Source organism: Lactuca virosa, chromosome 5, assembly GCF_052849685.1.
Source record: "Lactuca virosa cultivar CGN04683 chromosome 5, Lactuca_virosa_CGN04683_v6, whole genome shotgun sequence".
Classification (NCBI taxonomy): Eukaryota; Viridiplantae; Streptophyta; class Magnoliopsida; order Asterales; family Asteraceae; genus Lactuca; species Lactuca virosa.
Genome location: NC_136430.1, coordinates 417526810 through 417539787, shown reverse-complemented (window position 1 = coordinate 417539787; position 12978 = coordinate 417526810). Strand labels below are relative to the sequence as shown.

At 35.4% G+C, this 12978-nt stretch overlaps 1 protein-coding gene and 1 non-coding gene across 2 annotated transcripts; both read right to left on the bottom strand.

Moving 5' to 3' along the window:
* Window positions 1–10393: 10393 nt before the first annotated feature.
* On the bottom strand, window positions 10394–10475 carry TRNAS-GCU (transfer RNA serine (anticodon GCU)). The gene has a single exon. It is a non-coding gene; the product is annotated as a tRNA-Ser (tRNA).
* A 199-nt stretch (window positions 10476–10674) lies between these two features.
* On the bottom strand, window positions 10675–11874 carry WCRKC1 (WCRKC thioredoxin 1). Its single transcript, XM_079051849.1, has 5 exons — window positions 11457–11874; window positions 11276–11350; window positions 11127–11193; window positions 11009–11026; window positions 10675–10906 (listed from the first exon to the last, which is right to left on the bottom strand). The coding sequence occupies exons 1-5, from the start codon at window positions 11762–11764 to the stop codon at window positions 10808–10810; spliced, it is 567 nt and encodes a 188-aa protein (XP_078907975.1). The 5' UTR covers window positions 11765–11874; the 3' UTR covers window positions 10675–10807.
* Window positions 11875–12978: the final 1104 nt, after the last annotated feature.

Sequence of the window (12978 nt, the reverse complement as noted above, 5' to 3'; positions counted from 1 at the left end):
AAATGATATCTTCAAATTATATTATATACTTTTCCAACTTGGGAAAAAGTACTATCTTTACTCAAAGTCAAAACTTGTGGACTCACCAACTTTATGTTGACGTATTTTCAAAACGCACGTGTTTTCAGGAACTTGATAAGCCGGAACAATATAACTTTCTATTATCAATAAAGGTATGTAGTTTACAATAATTCTTTTGTACTGTTCAATATATATTTGATAACTATGATACAAGGAATGACGTTACACCGCCCAGTGTTTCCGCCGATGGTCGGGGTGTGACAGATTGGTATCAGAGCTATTAACTATAGTGAACTAGTACTTTCTTAGGAAAGCACGACTATAGTTTAGGGCTTACTCTACTAGGTTTAGGTATATCATTTAGCCTACAATAAAAAGTATTATTAATTATTCTACTGAAGGACTACTTACGGGAGCGGTGACAGGATAGACATGTCGATTTGGGTTGTTGGATTTCAGAACGACTATATGCTAAAATGATCCTGCCCTTTCGAATGTCCTGACTGGCCGGTGCCTTATCAGATAGACCCGAAGTAACAAATAGTAATTAATAAAGTGTGAATACAACAAATAAGAAATATAGGGTCATATATAAAGACTCAGACCCGCGATGAGAATACACCTTAATACCTGGAATGATTTTGATCTCAAGGATTTAGATCAAATATTCCAACTAAAGTTTATATGTGCATAGATCATATCACAACTAGGTGTAGGTGCGCAACTACATTTTATTATGATCAGATCATATGGACTATTCAAATTGGAAGTAATATTTGATAGACTAAATACTTGGTGAATCAAACTAGGATTTCGACATGGCTCATTCTCGAAAATGGATAATCTTAGAGGATACGGATGAAGAACAATAGATTCCATCCCCTCTTATGGAAGATGATCCTTACTACCCTATAAATCCAACTGCCTTTCATCCAATACCTTCTGAATATGGAGCACCTTTACCTTCCAACGAATGGGAAGAGAGTGAACCAATGGAAGAAAGCGAGCCAATGGAAGAGACAGAATCGGTGGCATCATCCTTACCACCCATGGACACTCTTTACCGTCAAGTTCCAGGAGGAGCGAAGATGAAACGCACAGCTCGCAAATCCATACCGAGATGGATAAAGATTAAGAAGAATCAGAAGGCGACATCTTCAGGAACCCATAGAGTTCAAGATGAACCTGCACGGATAGCACAAACTGTTGATAGGTGGGTGGCAAAAGAAAGAGCTGCTAAGATGTATGAGACTGGTCAATCATCTCGACCACATCCCCCACATTGTTCTGAAGTTAACACCTTATCTCAATTGTTTGAGAAAAGTGTGAGAATTGAAGATAAGATGGAAATTATCGAAGGAAGGGCTACTCATCTCTCCGGAAGGGTGCGAAGACTAGAAGGACATAGGACGCGAGATCAAGAGGCGGTGATGGATGTCCATCATCGTATATTACAATAATCCTGTTCCAAATAGTGCCATCCACTATGCTTTATACTTTGAAGAAAAATTTAAGTCATTAACACTCGTAATTTAATGACTAATACTTCATAAAACTCATAAAATTCTTATTATTTATAATAGGAACTAAACAAAATGCCTAGAATGAGTAGTGCTCGACTAAACCTTAACCAACAATCAGCACCACAACAACCACAACCACCACCAGAAATAAATCCCTCAATGAGTTCAGCAGAACTTGAAGAAATCATAACTCAGAGAATCGCTGCAGCTCTAGCTAATGTCACAAGAGGTGGAGTTAGAAATGAAGGCAATGTGGGGACCGTGAGAATGTGTACCTACAAAGACTTTATGAATTACAAACTAAAGAGCTCCATGGAACTGAAGGAGTCGTTCATCTGACCAGGTGGATTGAAAAGACAGAGTCCGTCTTTCAAATAAGCTTCTGTTGTCACACCCCCAAACCAGAACGACGGAAACGTTCGGGGGCGGAGGACGTCATGCTCAGTATCATAACCATAGTGAAGAAAGTAAACACAACCATCATAAATATAATTTAAAAGGTTACATCGTTTCAAAAGCATACGTTTCCAAATAAATTACATATGATGTCAAAATATAGCAAAAGAATCTACGCCTTAGCGTCTTGACTTCATCGATCTTGTGGTTACCTGTTTTATTGATTACCTGAGAATACAAGTTGAGTATCAACATAAAGCTGGTGAGTTCATAAGCAAATTTATGAATGAAAAATAAATGATGTTCCTTTTTGTTTGTTACAAGTTTGTTTCCAGAAAATCCAATATTTTCTTAAAGGTTGTTATAGTCTTAACTTAAAAAAGATTTAGTGTATGTAAGTAAATCGTCATACTCGTGTATGTGTGGTTTTATATTTAAATAAAACTCCTTAAATCGCCGTGAACTGTGTGTTTTGTTAATTTCCCATGTGAGATGTTATAACCATACTAAACTCGAAGACCTCGTACTCGACGTTCTTCAGGCGTCGGAATGTTATGACACTTGTCACCCCAGACCTGTCGGTCTAGCTGTTGCAAGCAGCTTAGGTGCGGGTTTGTCAGACCCAATATAGATCTATACACAACTATCACACTCTCCCTCCAGGAGATTCTGATTATAACTACAGGACTTTATTGTGGTACTTAAGAGTACCCCGAAGGAGAATGTCTCACAAATTTATTTATTAACAAGTTCACGTAGTATGTAATGAAATACTTGTTTTGTAAGTCGATTGAGTTACTGTTTTCCTTGTCAAACGAAATGCTCAAACTATACCTATTATAGTTTATCAAAAGTGTTGTGTGTTGTAATGAAACATTGTTATGCATGACTTTGTATTTCCATCAAATGACATTTAAAATACTAAGTGTAAATCATACACACCTTGCTCAGCGTGTTACAAGGTGTGAATAACTCTTAAACATGTATTTGACAGTTTTACCCTTAACTGTCACTGTTTTAGAATAATTATAGAAAAATTATCGTAAGTCGAAAACCGAATCCGTAAACTCTGAGTATTTGGAAAAAGAGTCTACTATATCCATAAATTTTCCTATAATTTTTGGTGGTCTCAAACCAGGGTGAAAATGATTATCTTCACAACCTGGTCCGACTTTGATGCTGCAGTGATAGGCAGTTTTGTAAAAATCACCATAAATTGTAGAAAAATCGTATGGAGATGTGCAAGTAGTAATTTTAAAGGTATAAACCTGAAATACTTGCATATTAAACAGTTTTGAAAAATATTAAGTTTAAGTTGGGTAAAACAGTTCGTGAATAGGTCACAACTTTTCTGTTGTAAGCTGTCAAGTTAAGTTTCAAATATGATTTGGTGTTTTAACTTGTATTCCCCCCCTGAAAACTAAAGAAAATGGGAAAATGTAGGGGTATGAACTCACCTTGAGTGATTTCTTGAAGAATGGAAGGTTGAAGACAAGGAGTATCAAGTCAAGAACACTTGATGAACACGTGAAAGCTTGGATGATCCTAAGAACAATTTTTGGTGTTAGGATATGAGTTGATGATCAAAGAGTGTTATGAAATTATGGAGTAACACTGGAGTTTAGATGGAATACTTACCAAAAAATGCAGTAGTAGCTCAATAACACTTTCACAAAGTGGTGGGAAGTAGAGAGAAAATGAGGCTCTTTTGGTGTTTTGAGAAGTGTAAGTGTTTTGAAATGATCAAGTAAGCCAAGAAATCCTCCAGGGATTTATATATATATATATATATATATATATATATATATATATATATATATATTGAAGGTTGTTGGAGCAACTTGTAAGTTTGAAGTGATGTTTGCCTTGGTTTGTGTGATGTGGATAAGGTTGGCTAGTGAGAGGATGACACATGGATGCAAGTGGGCACACTTGACCCACTTGTGGGGTAGAATACTCCTCTTATTATAAAATAATGATTTTTAATTAATAAACCTTGAAAAATAAATAAAATATGAGTTTTGGGGGTTTAAAATGGTAAAAATATGAATTTGGAGAAAAAAATCCCGTCAAAAACGTCAAAAACGGGCTTAGGAGGCGAAAGTAGTCGAAAACCGGACATTATGGACCGAACCTGCGAGGTTCGGCTCTTAGAAGGTGAGAACCGAGAGGAGGGGAGAAGGGACCGAAGGTGCGAGGGGGGACCGAAGGTGGGGGTCTCGGTCCGAAATGTGAGGGAGGCGAAATAGGCCGAGCCCTCGGTCTATTTCGGTTGTATCAGGGTTCGGTCCTGCTGAGGCTCGGTCCGAGGAGGGTAGTTCGCTTCTGACAAGTTCGCCTCTGACATCTTCGGTTCTGAGAGGGTTCGGCTCCTAAAGAGGTTCGGTTCCTAAGAAGGGTTTCGGCCATAATTAGCTGTTTTTCGATATAACTCTCCCTTTCAAGCGGTTTTTGGCCAAGTTAAGGGTCGGGATGACCGAAAAAAGTTGAGAGAGATTTGGGAGAGATTTCACATACTTGGAGAGATTTCACATACTTGGAGAGATTTGGGAGAGATTTCACATACTTGGAGAGATTTCACATACTTGGAGATATTTCACATACTTGGAGAGATTTAGGAGAGATTTCACATACTTTGAGAGATTTGGGAGATATTTCACATACTTGGAGAGATTTGGGAGAGATTTAATCTTAGCCATTATTATCGTATAATCTCGTAATGCAAGGTTCGTGAACCCCGTTATGCTTCGTTTATGATTGTTTTAAGTCCCCGAAAGGGTCCTTATTCGTGTTTTGATGCGTTTAACTCCCTTTTTAGGGTTTTTACATGGCTAAACACATAGATTCATCGAGACACTTGAATTCCTGACATACAAATGCACATTTTTATACATAGAATAACTTTTAGCATACAAGTACTAATTAAGTTTGACCGGTTTGACTTGTTGACTTTGACTTGAATTTGACGGTTGTCACATCTGTCCAGATGACTGTAAAGTACGATTTGCAGCATGTACTTTCACTGATACAACACTTACATGGTGGAGCAGCCATGTGAATACAATGGGAATTGGTGCTGCAAATTCCATGAAATGGGAAGAGATAAAGAGGATGCTAGTAAAGGAGTATTGTCCTAGAGAGGAAATACAAAAGCTGGAGCAAGAATTGTGGAACCTAACAATGAAGGGTTCAGAGATCAATGCTTATACCGCTAGATTCAATGATCTTGCGGTGATGTGTCCAGCACTTGTAACCCCATAATACAAGAAGATCGAGCGATATATCTGGGGTCTAGCATCACAAATCAAAGGAATGGTGATCGCATCAAAACCAACAACTTATGACAGTACAAAACGCATAGCTCATCAGCTAACCAACACAGAAATCCAAGTGGGATTTATAGCGGAGTCTTCCAAATCTAGAACGAACAAGCGCAAATTTAATGGGAAGAATCCCAGACAATCACCTGAGAAGAGATAAGATATGGCAACTAATTATGCAGCCACAATAGCAATACGCACACAACCATGACAGTATGAAGGAAAAGTCCCAAAATGTACTCAGTGTAACCGTCACCATCTAGGTAATTGCTTTATATGCACTCAATGCAAGAAAAAGGGACACACCTCCAATTTCTGCAGGAACACAACACCTACAACAGAAAATCAAGGAACAAACACTGGAACAGGCTATGATGGAGGAAGAGCGTGTTTTGAGTGTGGTGAAATTGGACATATCAAGAAGGAATGTCCAAAGTTAAGGAGTCAAGGAGGTTAGGCCGTGGCAGGGCATTCATAATAGGAAGCAAGGAAGCTATCCAGGACCCTTCGGTGGTATCTGGTACAAAATAAATTTTGGGACAAAATTGTTTTAACGGGGGGAGAATGTAACACTAGTCAAAATAGGTCAATAACAATCACATGTGATTATGCCAATCATGTAATGTGATTTTGTTAAACTAGTAATGTGATAAACGTACCATGTAGTTCACGATAAATTCTAATACAAATATGAACTTTCTTTATGATACAACTCAAAGTATACGTCCATACGATTCCAAAAATATAGAGAACGTCTAAATCTAACATCGCATGAAGAAGTTATGATAAACCGAACACTATAAATCTCTATAATAAGAGCAATTTAAAATAGAATTAGAATTAGCTATTCGAGTCTAAAAGAGAGTTGTAGAACTCGTAAATACCTACGCGTGGATATGAAGAACGTCAAAAACGGAGTTCGTATGCGAAAGTTACGACCTTCCGAAGATACAGCTGTCAGAAACCCTAATCCAACTGAGCTCATGACGTGAGCATAGAAACTCACGACGTGAGGAGTCAAATTGCCACATTTCGGACCTAGAAGGTGCGTAACGAGGCTACGAAGGGATAAGCTCTAAGCTCACGACGTGAGCAATGATATCTCACAACGTAGGGAGTCATATGGCCACCTTCCGAAGCTAGGGACGCAAATGGCAAGTCTACGAGATGAGCAGGCTTGGCTCACGACGTGAGTTTTATAAACTCACGACGTGAGAGTCCAAAAACTTGCTATAAATATCAGGTTCGACCTCAGCCAATCTCACACCTAAACTTCTTTCCTTTCTCTCATTTGCTGAAGGCATATCGCTTCCTGAGCCCGACGATCTCGTACCGCTAACCGTTTCTGCTTAGATTACATAAAATCACACTACTAGGGTGAGTTTCACGGCCCCACTTTTTAATGTTTTCAGGGGAAACGCATGCTAAATATTGAAGATAAGTTAACACTATATTTATGTGATAGTATGTTCGTTAATCAGGATATAATTATTTTGTATCTATACAACTATCGTAAACTTGTTAGCATGCTATTGTTATAGTAGTATACTAATGTAGATCTTGAGTTATACTTAGGATTCTATATATATGTTGTGTGCGATATAGTTCCAGAGTTATACTCGGAAGTTCTATATGTTAATTGATAAATATGTTGTTATTGTTGGTTTTATGTCAAGATAAAACCAGGTATGTTATATGTTGTTGTTATTGGTTTTATGTCAAGATAAAACCTCGTATGTTATATGTTGTTATTATTGGTTTTATGTTAAGATAAAACCTGGTTTTAACTCAAATTTTAGCTGTTGTACTGCCTAAGTATTATAAATATTAGGAGTAATGCTTAAAGCATAGTCTAATAACTTAGGGTTTTAGACACGAATATGCTTTTACTACTAGAGCTAACGGAACTCGACAAGTCTACATGAGTTATTGTATTCATCAACTAAGATTGGAAATCTTAGGGAAAATTCTCTGACCTGTAACTGCTAATCCCGTGCGAGCGAGGAAGTCGTGTATGAATAAGATACGGGTTGACAACCCCACTCGTGGTTGCTAGCTACAACCAAACTTAAGTGAGTGACGAATTGTCCTTTTATTTGTTTATTGTTCCGACGTTGATGAAGCGTGTGGAGCTTATCTTAAGATGCGAAACTTGTAGCATCAAGCAGAGGTTTGAAACTATCATACAGCCGCGGTTACGGACTCATGGTAGCAAATTGTTAGAAGCATTATACTTTGTCGTTATACAAATATTAATGTTAAGTATAAGTTTCCCAAACACTTATACTCTAAGTACAAGAAACTGATAGGTATACTACTTGTATATTAAGTAGACAACTAGACAAATATACCTAGCCTACATACTCGTATAGAATTGAAATAAGATTTATACGTAGCCGTTTTTACTCGTATAGAATTGAAATAAGATTTATACGTAGCAACCTATATTCATAGTATATGAGACTTATATGTATACTACTTATTTGGCAAGTAAACCATTATACATAGGATACATATGCTATATGTTAGAAACAAGTATGAGTCAAAATGATATCTTCAAATTATATTATATACATTTCCAACTTGGGAAAAAGTACTATCTTTACTCAGAGTCAAAACCTGTGAACTCACCGACTTTATGTTGACGTATTTTCAAAACGCATATGTTTTCAGGAACTTGATAAGCTGGAATAATATAACTTTCTATTATCAATAAAGGTACGTAGTTTACAATAATTCTTTTGTACTGTTCAATATATATTTGATAACTATGATACAAGGAATGACGTTATACCGCCCGGTGTTTCCACCGACGGCCGGGGTGTGACAATGGACTATCCATGGTTTAGTTTAGCCCATCTACATAATCATGGATCATTGGCCCACACTACAAGAATTATTGATTTACATAATCAATCCCCATATATTTAATTAGTCTCTTTTGAGCACAAAATTAATTCCAAATTAATTATTGATCAATATTAATTAAATAATTTCATATTAATATATTATACTTGTAATATATTAATAAACCATAAATAACCTTATTCTCAAAATCCATTCTATCAAATTGCACTGGTGAAGGCAACCCAAAAAGGACCATGCTACAATCGGGTCAAGTACATACCAGTTATAGTTATGGGCTTAGACACCAAATCCAACATATACTGATGTTTGTTATGGTGTACTTTTTAGTATGGCGACGCTACACACTAGACCAACTGGCACTTCAGGCACTGGTGAGGGATCAGGCTCGGGCTCTGGAGCCGGGCAGCTTGACGAGCAGACGAGGGAGTTCATCTCGTCTGAGATCACACGTACTATTCTAGACCAGACTCATGTGATCTTTGGTTCGGTCAAGGAGGGTATTTTGGAGCTTATAGTTGAGAAGTTGAGCGCCTTCTGCACTGAGGTGGCGGCCATGATGGGGTCGCACATGCTGACTTTCACCGGAACCGGATATATATATATATATATATATATATATATATATATATATATATATATATTAAAGGATAGATTTGAGGAACAGTAAACTTTCAAGTTTTATGTTTTTGCCACACAACTTTTTAAATTTCCATTATATATTAAAGCGCATGGGACGTTTGAACAAGAACCTTTCTCACTTCATAATTTTGCCACTTCACTTTTACTTATTTACACTCTTGCCACTAAACTTTCATTTTTACTTCTTTACACTCTTGGCACTTACGTTTGAACATGAACCTTTCTCACTTCATAATTTCGCCACTTCACTTTTACTTCTTTACACTCTTGCCACTAAACTTTCACTTTTACTTCTTTACACTCTTTGCACTAAAGTTTGATGATTCTTTACACTATTGCCATTGAACTTTGACAATTTACAATCCTCTCCCTGCTTTCATGGAACTTAGCAATACTAACTTTTTGTGCCTTAAGGTTTTTGCCACAATTCTTTAGTCACTTTGATACTTTTGGTCATTGCAGTCAAAACTTTTACACTTGGGCATAAAAAACACAAAAAACGTCCCATGGCGAAGCCTGACCTTCCCTCATAGTATATATTAAAGTGCATGGGATGTTTGAAGCATAACCTTCTTCATTTGTGACTTTTCTCACATGTTTTTTACATTTTCCTAAAAGTGCTCAGAACTTTTTAACATTCAGACTTTGGCCACATGTTTTCTAAAAAGTTGCTTAATCCAACCCCTTTTTTTATTCTTTGTCATTTTCGTCTATCATATTCTTATGCCTTTTATTTTTTCTCTAAAAAGATTCATTTGTGATTTTTCTCACATGGTTTTTACATTTTCCCAAAAGTGCTCAATTTCTTTAATCCATTTACTGTTTAGCCTCCCATTTTCCAACATTCTTCTATTTTGATACTTTTTTCATCTTCTATTATCAACCCGAACTTTTTAATATTCAGACTTTCACCACATGTTTTCTAAAAAGTTGCTAAATTCAACGCCTTTTCTTTATTCTTTGTCATTCTTGTCTACCATATTCTTCTGCCATTTATTTTTTCTAAAAAGAATGACCCGTACAACACACGAATATTTTCCTAGTTATATAATAAAAAAGTGTTTTTCCACATAAATAATATAAAAAGTTATAACTGCCAATGTATTTGAAACTTATGATCAACTTTCTAACTGGTGATGTTCTTAAGAAATTATTTGTCAGAGCCGATTTTAGTAGGTGTCCCGGTGTGGCACCGACAACACCTATTTTTTTTGTCTATAGTGACAAAAAAATTCGATTTTTTGATTTTTTTTTACCTATTTTTCCTACATCAGCAACACCTATTTCAACCTCGGTAACAACTACTATGTATTACTGCGTCCGTCCCTGTTATTTGTATCGGTTCAAATTATTTTCCACATAAATAATATAAAAAAAGTTAGCTAAGTGCCAATGTATTTAAAATTTATGATCAACTTTTTAATTGGTGATGTTCTTAAGAAATTTCAAATTATATTAAAATTTCTCACATATAATTCAAGCACGGATTTTGTTTCTAACAAAATTATCGATAATAAAAAAGAGTAAATAAATAATTCGTTTTTTAAGCAATCAATTAGAGCTTCTTTAGAAAGTATTATTAAAAGATAAGTAGATAACCAAATCATGTTTAAAAAAATAAAAAATCGTCGCCTGAGAGATTCGAACTCTCGCGGGGAAACCCCATGTACTTAGCAGGCACACGCCTTAACCACTCGGCCAAAGCGACTTCTTGTTTGTAGCTCTCAATTTATTTAATATATATATGAGTACTTTGTCATGCTAATTAGAAGTTTATTAACTTACGCATTTATGATTTAACAATAATTTTTCTTAAAAAAGGGTTTTGCATGAATCCAATAAATTGATTGGGCTTTACAATTAAGTAATATTTATCTTCATTATTCATTAAATATTAATCAATCACAAAAACTGAAAATATGTGTATTGGCTTTTACTTGATATGAAAAAAATTCTATACATCGATGATAGACTTGATATTTGATAATCAAGAATATATATGAACAAGAGTTAGAACAGAAACAAAGGATGAAAATGAAATCATACGAAATTCTGAATCATTTCTCTAACTTCTTCGATCACAAGCCATGCTTTATGCCCTCCGATCACTTCAGCTTTCATCTCCCTATCTTTCCACAACTGTATAAAACAACATTCATATAAATTATACATCTATAAAGTAGAATCTCAACATAAACTATATATTTTACAACAGAATATATTAGAAGGTAGTTAACTCACCTGAATAGTTGGCATTTTCTGCATAAAAAAAGTAAAAAACCACTTGGGTTATTGCAAAGTTTCAAAACCAATCAAATATTCAAAGTTATCGAACTTGAATTCTGGAAATATTACTTACAGAGATGTTTCCACGTTTCACGAGTGTTTGTGGTACGTTGTTCACATCCACACAATAAAACTTGAGCCTAAAGAGTAAAGTCATAAAAAAAAGCCATGTTAAACAGTTCGATTAAGTGTGTATAAATCGAATAAAGTTAACGAAAGTACTTGGTGTCGTATTCAGCTGCCAATTTCTCCAATTTAGGCTTCAAGTATATGCATTTTCTACACCAAGCAGCCATCCTACAGAAAACAAAGAAAAATTTAAAACTTGATAACAGAGCATTCGGAAATTACGTGTTTTAGAGTATGAATTCATTCGAATGATCGGGTATGGATAATTGGATACCAATCAATGATGATGGGTTGAGAGGCTTGGTTTGCTTTGTCTAAAATGAGATCCAAATGATCAGAATCAGTGATAGGCTCCATTTCCACAAACGCAGGTCTTGATACGTCCCAAAAGGCTTCGACTTTACAATTCCTTTTCACGATTTTCTTCGATTGTTCAATTTTTCTTCGATCGAAGCCAAACACACAAGTTTTAATCGGATTTGAACAACACCCGTTGCTCCAATTTGGTTGATGTGGCTGCTGCTGATCTCTGTGAGGGATTTCTCTGCAGAAAAGATGAGAATTTGGGGCTAAAATTGACATTTTTTTTCCGTGAACAGGAGACTTTTGAATAGATAAGATATTTTGGGCCGAGGGAGATTTATTGAAGATATATAAATTTATTAAAGATTTTTAGGAAATTTTAGATCAATTGGGATCTTTGGATTGATGGGAAATGTGTAAAAACTTGAAAGCTAGTAAGCTTATCCAAAAGATGGGTTGGAGATTGGATCCTTGTAAATTCTGGCTCCACACACATATATTAAAAATAACTACAAATAGAATATAATGATTCATAAGTTGATAAAAATGTTACTGTAATATGCATTCTTATGAACACAGTTACCAAGTTGATAAGATGTCATCGTAATAACATTAATTATATTTAAGTTAAACAAACTTGCTTACTTATGAGAATATGCCAATAATGATTATGAATGTCAGAATGTGAATTTGCTTAAGTCTTTTCGAAATAAAAAACAAGGAACCCTTCAGATGCGTTTATGAACTTAAATAGTTTTAACATTTGGTGTTTGATCGTTTGATAAGGCATGTGAAAATTATGATGAGTAATTCATTGACTTATCTTCAAATCATGACCCTACTTAACCTTATAGTCATGGAGATTCCACTACAATGACTCTAAAAAATAAAACATAGTCTCATGTTCGAAGCGAATGATTAGTTGGTGCACGGAAGCTTGTCCGAACGATCCTAGTTAGAGAAGTTTCATTTCAAAGAAAATAGTGTAATTAATTTTAGTCTCTATTGCACAATGTTGCTTTCTCACTATGATATAATTGTGATTATACAATTTTGAAGCATGGATAAATATATGTATTAATGTTTTTATTGTTATCCGATTTATGATAATTTCTATTGATTTGAGTATTTCATGCTTATTTATTAATTTTATGTCATTACAAAAGTTTTTTAAGAAGTTTTTTAAGTTGTACATGATCTCTTTCGTTGGTACCTTTATAAATCAAGTCGTACTAATAGTAGATTGTTGAACATTTTTTTGTTGACAACCTGTTTGATTAGCGTCATAAGATTGTATGCCTATGAAATGCCCTTTTATTTCAATATGATTATGCATATATGTATGGATTAATAGACTCGTTTATGAGTGTCAAAAAAAAAAAAAAACTTGTGTGACCGATATTCCACAGGGGGTATAGTTTTTAAAACTTCGAAGGTGGGGCGGGGGCGGGGGCAAGGTCGGGGCCGAGGGTGAGCACTTTCGTCCTGAAATG